Source organism: Otolemur garnettii, unplaced genomic scaffold, assembly GCF_000181295.1.
Source record: "Otolemur garnettii isolate 467f Iridium unplaced genomic scaffold, OtoGar3 scaffold00025, whole genome shotgun sequence".
NCBI classification, from domain to species: domain Eukaryota; kingdom Metazoa; phylum Chordata; class Mammalia; order Primates; family Galagidae; genus Otolemur; species Otolemur garnettii.
This window is the reverse complement of record NW_003852420.1, coordinates 17,414,825-17,421,047: the sequence shown is the minus strand read 5'-3', so window position 1 is coordinate 17,421,047 and position 6,223 is coordinate 17,414,825. Positions and strand designations below refer to the sequence as shown.

General features: G+C 50.4%; 1 protein-coding gene across 6 annotated transcripts in view; it reads right to left on the bottom strand.

The window, feature by feature from the left end:
- Positions 1–2,817: 2,817 nt before the first annotated feature.
- Positions 2,818–6,223, bottom strand: part of CEP250 (centrosomal protein 250) — a 54,689-nt gene continuing 51,283 nt past the window's right edge. For 4 of the 6 annotated variants that reach the window (XM_023512206.1, XM_012804181.2, XM_023512203.1 and 1 more), the window contains exons 32-33: positions 5,042–5,101; positions 2,818–3,438 (exon numbers count right to left, since the gene is read on the bottom strand). In XM_023512206.1, coding sequence (XP_023367974.1) covers positions 3,169–3,438; positions 5,042–5,101 — 330 coding nt within the window. In that variant the 3' untranslated portion in view covers positions 2,818–3,168. The remainder of the gene's footprint in view (positions 3,439–5,041; positions 5,102–6,223) is intronic. The other 2 variants (XM_023512204.1, XM_023512205.1) reach the window with 1 other exon arrangement.

Here is a 6,223-nt window from a genome sequence, read left to right as displayed (position 1 = left end):
GTAGTACAGAGGCCCCAGGCCTGGAGCAGACAGCCCTTAGCATTCTGTTGTAGATGTGAATCTTTGCTCTCTCTGCAGGGGCCTGTAGCTGTCCTCTCCCCATCTTCCTCATCCCAACAAATACCAGCTTCTCCATCTCTGGGGGGGAATTTATGCCAGGCAGCTGTTCTGCCTTCATAAATGCAGGAATTCCCATGTGGGGAAGCAGGCAGAAATGGTAGTTAGGTTTTAAGGTGATGGTCACAGCTCTAACAGTGTGGGGAGGCTTATCAAGACAAAAGAGGGCAGAACCCACCAGACCCAGGAACTGGAAACAAGAACTCTACTGAGTCTCTGACCTGACTATTGCCCTCTTTCCAGCCTGTAGCAGCCTCCATCAAAGCAGGCAGAGATTAGGAAGGGGGAGTTGTATGAAAGACCACCTCGTGGCTGAGCTCTGACATTCTTTGCCCCAGGATCTGGGCATCAGCTGCACCTTCCTTAAACACATCTGTGAGAACTGGCTGGCTGGTCAAGGACATTTCCCATCTATGGGAGCTACCACCTGGCTTGTGCCCTGCTGCATGTGACAAGGGCATTCTGGACTCATGGCCAGAGGCAAGGCCGGGTCCTGTGTGGATGGCCCACATTGCTTCCTTCATACTTCTCACTGATGGAAAGAGCAGTGGGCACCATTACCGGTGGGACCCTACACAGAGGACATCCTACTACTGGCTCAAGGACAGTGTACATTAGAAAGCTGGAGCAGAGGCTTGGCACCTGCAGCTCAAGCGGCTAGGACACCAGCCATATACACTGGAGCTGGTGGGTTCAAATCCAGCCTGGGCCCACCAAACAACAATGACAACTACGACCGAAAAATAGCCGGCCTGTAGTCCTAGCTACTTGGGAGGCTGAGGCAAGAGGATTGCTTAAGCCCAAGAGTTTGAGGTTGCGGTGGGCTGTGATGCCACAGCACTCTACCCAGGGTGACAAAGTGAGACTGTCTCAAAAAAAAAAAAAAAAAGCTGGAGCAGACCGTCATCTACAAATTAGTGTGAAGGCAAGAGCATGGCCTATACTGAAACTGAAGGCCAACTTGGATCTGAGTATCTGGTGGGGAGGAGAGAGGATAGACTGGGGTCTACAGTGGAGCGTTGGATGGGGAGGGAAGAACAAGTAAGAGGTTAGTCTAGTCCTGAATAAAGACCCTTGTTAGCAGCCTCTAAAATGTCTTTCCACTCACTGGAATCTCCCTGATTCCCACAAGGTATGTGGAGCTTCTGGTCTTGGCTCATGACCGATATACAATGGTACTGAGGAAGAAACTCCAAGGTAAAACACAGGGCTCCTATCAGCCTCTGGGCCAAAGAACCACAAATGGAGGACCATAAAAGTTAGCAACCAAGAGAAGTCTTGTTTGTCCCTGCGAACTCCTAAAAACATAAAAAGCCTAAAGGTCAGGAGAGGATTTTGAGCCATAGGGATTGTGACTGGAGGGAAGGACCAGGCCAGTATCTCTGGGATCCAGACCTATTCTAGGGGTTCTGAACTGTAAATTTTTACTAAGCATCTGTTGCTGAGTTGCACATGTGGGCTTTTGGAACAAAACCACAGTTGTAAATAGCCCCATTTCCATTCTGTGGTGTGATGGGATACAATGAGGCTGAGGCCCAATCAGTAGGTCTGGGTGAGTGCTGCCCCCAAACCCCTACATTCTTAGGCCTTAGTTCCATCTCTAGGCTTAGGGAAGAGAAATTCTAGACTATGGCTGGAGTACCAGAGGAAGGTCATGACCTGCTTCTGTAGAGAAAACTGTTCTCAGACTTTGAGAAAGTTGCCAAAAATAGGTCTTAACTGTGAGTTGGGTCCAGTTGACTGCTTCCACCAGGGCCAGTCCATTAAGTGACAAGTTCTGCTGCAGTCCATCCTCCTGAGTGGCTTGACAGATGGCTGGACTACAGGGACCAGTCAGTTCTAGCTGATATACCCTGGAAGGGACACCTCAATGGCATTTGCTCAGAGTAGGAGAATGAGGCCAGATGGAGCTCATGAACTTGACCTCAGCCAAAGGTCAACTCAGTGTTTTTGAGACTTTAGAAGATGTTTTAAGCCAAGAACATCAAACAGGTCAGGTGCAGTGGCTCACTCATAATCCTAGCACTCTGGGAGGCCAAGGCTGGAGAATCTCTTGAGCACAGGAGTTAGACACCAGCTTCAGGAAGAGTGAGACCTTTAGCCAGGTGTCATGGTGGGTACCTGTAGACCTAGCTCCTCAGGAGGCTGAGGTAGGAGGGTCACTTCAGCTTAGGAGTTTGGGGTTGTTGTGAGCTATGATGATGCCACTATACTCTAGCCAGGGCAACAAAGTGAGACTTTTGTTTCAGGAAAAAAAATAAAATAAAACCATTAAAAGGTTCCTTGCTGTCTAAGTTAGCACTAGAAACCCTCCATAATCCTCCCCACCTGCAACCATGGCCCCAGGCCCTGCCACAGCCAGACCAGGCTGTCACTGCTGCTCAGCAGCATCTGACTCCACATCTCCCCTCAAGGGCCAGTTCACAGCTCCCGTCCTCAGCCCCTGGAGCACTGTTAGCCTCTGAAGTGCTCTAGCCTTCAGCTGTGCACAGCACTGACTGATCAGTGAGTGCTAAGTCAGTTGGAATGCAGGTCCTCTGTGGACAAGAGCTTTGTCTTGTGTATCTTCTGTAAGCCTCCCTGTCAGTGCATGCTTACCATAGATTGATGCCACATGACAGAATCTTTAGCAAATTCTTCCTTAAACTCCCTTGATGTGCTGTTGCTGCCCAGCCATGTAAGTGGAGACAGCAGAGAAATAAAGCAAAAATTCAGGGTTTATTGTTGAAGGGGAAGTTGAGGGAGAATGTGAAGTTCTAGGAAAATAAATTCTAGACAAGAGGCAGTTGATGCCCCGCAGTCAGGGCAAGGTCCTCCTCTTCGTGACTGCAAGGGTAGCTCGCTGCCAGGTGAGCAGGGGCCCTCCACAGCCTTGCAGGTTTCCTTCTTCTTCCTGGGAGCATCACCTGACCTGGGGCTCCCAGGCAGGGTAACAGAGCCAGGCCATACCCTTAGCATGCCTGTAGCTGTGTGGAGGGACTGTGACCTACTCTACAGTCATCTGTCTGTGTGTTCCCAGGCTGACCTAAGGGCCTGTCCTGGCTGTGGCTGCTACCTGGAAGTGGCCTGGGGAGTGCTGGGGCTTGGGCTGGGGAGTAACAAGATTGACCCTGGGGATGTCAAACTTTGAGTCAGGGACTCATCCAGCTTGCGGGTCTCAGCCTCCAGGACTGTGGCCTCAGGAGCCTGGGCCACAGCAAGAAGTGAGTGTGACAGGCTATGGTGCAGGCCTGCAAGCTCCCGGCTGGTCTGCACTGAGCGCGCAATGTAGTCCTGCTTCTGCTTCCGCTCCAAGGCCAGCTGGGCTCGCAGCAGAGCTACCTGGTGGACAGGAAAAGCAAGAGGGAGAAGAGTTGAGGGCCCTGAAGTCACCCCAACTCCTTGTACTCTGTGTTCCCATGGCTGTCTTTGTCTGAGATTTGAATGAGCTCTAATACATGCCAATCTCTGAAGCAGCTTTGGGAACTGGGGGCAGAGCCTTTAGGAATCAAGATAATCCACAGATTGTCAATCTGGATGCACAAGTGACTCAAAAAAAAAAAGGGAACTTACAAACAAAACTATTCATCAACTTGGCCAGGAGCAGTGGCTCACACCTATAATCCTAGCACTCTGGGAGGTCCAGGCGGGTGGATTGCTCGAGTTCACAAGTTCAAAACCAGCCTGAGCAAAATCGAGACACCATCTCTACTAAAAAAAAAAATAGAAAAAACTAAGACAAGAGGATAGCTTGAGCTCAAGCTGAAGGTTGGAGGTTGCTGTGAGCTATGACACCACAGGACTCTACCCAGGGCAACAGCTTAAGACTCCGTCAACAAAATAAAACTATCCATCAACTTTACTGAAGGATAATTTACATGTAAAAAAAAAAAAGGCCATACTTAAGAGGCCTCTCTTGCCTCACTCTCATCCAGGCCCTTTCTCAGGATTGCTTTGTATGAGAGTAACAGAATTCAAAGTAATAGCTTAGGTCTAGCTACAGAGACAGCCAATAGTAACTATTGATTTCTGGAACTGGTCCAGAAATCAAAATTCCACTTTTTTTTTGAGACAGAACCTCACTTTGTCGCCCTGGGTAGAGTGCCATGGTGTCACATCTCACAGCAACCTCAAACTCTTATACTTAAGCAATTCTCTTGCCTTAGCCTCCCAAGTAGCTGGGACTACAGGCACACAACGCCCAGCTATTTTTTGGTTGTAGTTGTTGTTGTTTGGCAGGCCTGGGCTGGATTTGAACCTGGCAGCTCCGCTGTATGTGGCTGGCACCCTACCTGCTTGAGCTATAGGCACCGAGCCCTGCCCCGCTATATTTTAGAGACAGGGTCTCGCTCCAATTCAGGCTGGTCTGGAACTACTAAGCTCCAGCGATCCACCCACCTTGGCCTCCTAGAGTGCTGGGATTACAGGCATGAGCCACCAGGCCTGGCCCAATTCCACACTTCTTATGATTCCTGGGCTTTGAAAGAGAGGGTGAACTTTTAGGTGAGGCCTAACAAGCAAGGCAATACTTCCTACAGCTTCCTTGAGGGTGGGCAGCTCCACCTGAGCTATGCCGCCTGGATCCTGCACTGGTGCCAGGCATGCTAGCCACACTCCTGCCAGCAGGGTCCATCTGAGGGCAGAGAAGGCCAGTTTGTTCTAGAATCTTCTGTCTGCCTCTCAGCCCTCTTCCTTTTTCTTTCCCTAAGTATGAATCTGGAGGTCAGGGGCCTGGACCGTGCATTCCTCCTCACTCCCATCTGAGCACCTGAGAGGTGGAGCTGGGACTGGGGCTCTTCTTGCCTTCCATAGAGACTGAAGTCTCTGAAGGGAGGAACTACTTGCCCTCTCCCTGCTGCAGGTGCACAAAGGGCCAAGCACACAGCAGACACTAAAGCCTTGTTGCCTGAGTGCAAGGGAGGCAACAGGTCCTTCCAGAACATACCTCTTTCTGCAGTTCAACCATATACTTGGCATCTGGAGAGCTCTTTCGTCCTTCTCCATCCTGAGGGAGACAAATAGCATTCTTTTGTGTTTTTTTGCAGTTTTTGGCCGGAGCTGGGTTTGAACCTGCCACCTCTGGCATATGGGGCTGGTGCCCTACTCCTTTGAGCCACAGGCGCTGCCCCAACAAATAGCATTCTTGTTGGAACAGGCCTTCCTACTCTGGGGTTTCCACAGGTATCCTGTAGCCATCTCATCACAATGGGCGGGACAAGAGTTATTCACCAGAAGTGCCCGAACCTCTGTGGGGCACTATGGCCCTGGGGCAGGGAAAGGCCCCATACCAGCATAATGAGTAATGCTGTGGAGACCTGATGATGACTCTTGGCAAGGCTTGGATGGCATTTGCTTCTTGGAGGTACTTTTTCATTTCGTGGAAGTATATCAAGCATCTGCTTTGCCTAGCCCTGAGCTGTGAGCTAAGGATGTGCAGAGGAAGTAAGATGCAATGTCTGCCCTGGAAAATGTTTTTTTTTTTTTTTTTTTTGAGACAGAGTCTCATATGTCGCCCTGGGTAGAGTACTATGGCATCATAGCTCACAGCAACCTCAAACTCCTGGGTTTAAGCATTTCTCTTGCCTCAGCCTCCCAGTAGCTGGGACTATAGGCACCCGCCACAATGCCCAGCTATTTTTTTGTTGTAGTTGGCCCTGGCTGGATTTGAACCTTCCAGCCTCAGTGTATGTGGCTGGCACCGTAACTACTGTGCTACAGGCACTGAGCTGGCCTGGAGAACTTTTGATAAAGGACAGGGATGAAGACTGAGAGATGCTCGGTCACCCCACGCACTCTCTGGCCAGGCTACAAGGTTGTCTGCTAATGGCTACACCTCAGCCTTCCCCAAACCTCTAACCCAAAAAAGAAATTCTGGCTCTGGGAAAGACAGACCCTAATCCTGTATACTTAGCACAAGGAGCAAGGAAGCCTAAGAGATCTGCAAAGCTATGATCAAGGTCCTAGGTGCATCAGGTACTGGTAAGCGCTGCACAACACCCAAGTGCCAGGGATCCTGACCAGAGCCCCCAGCCCCTGTCACTGGGCCTCCTTCTCAGGGCAGGCACAGACTGAGCTGCACAATACCCAAGTGCCAGAGATCCTGACCAGAGCCCCCATCTCCTGTCAC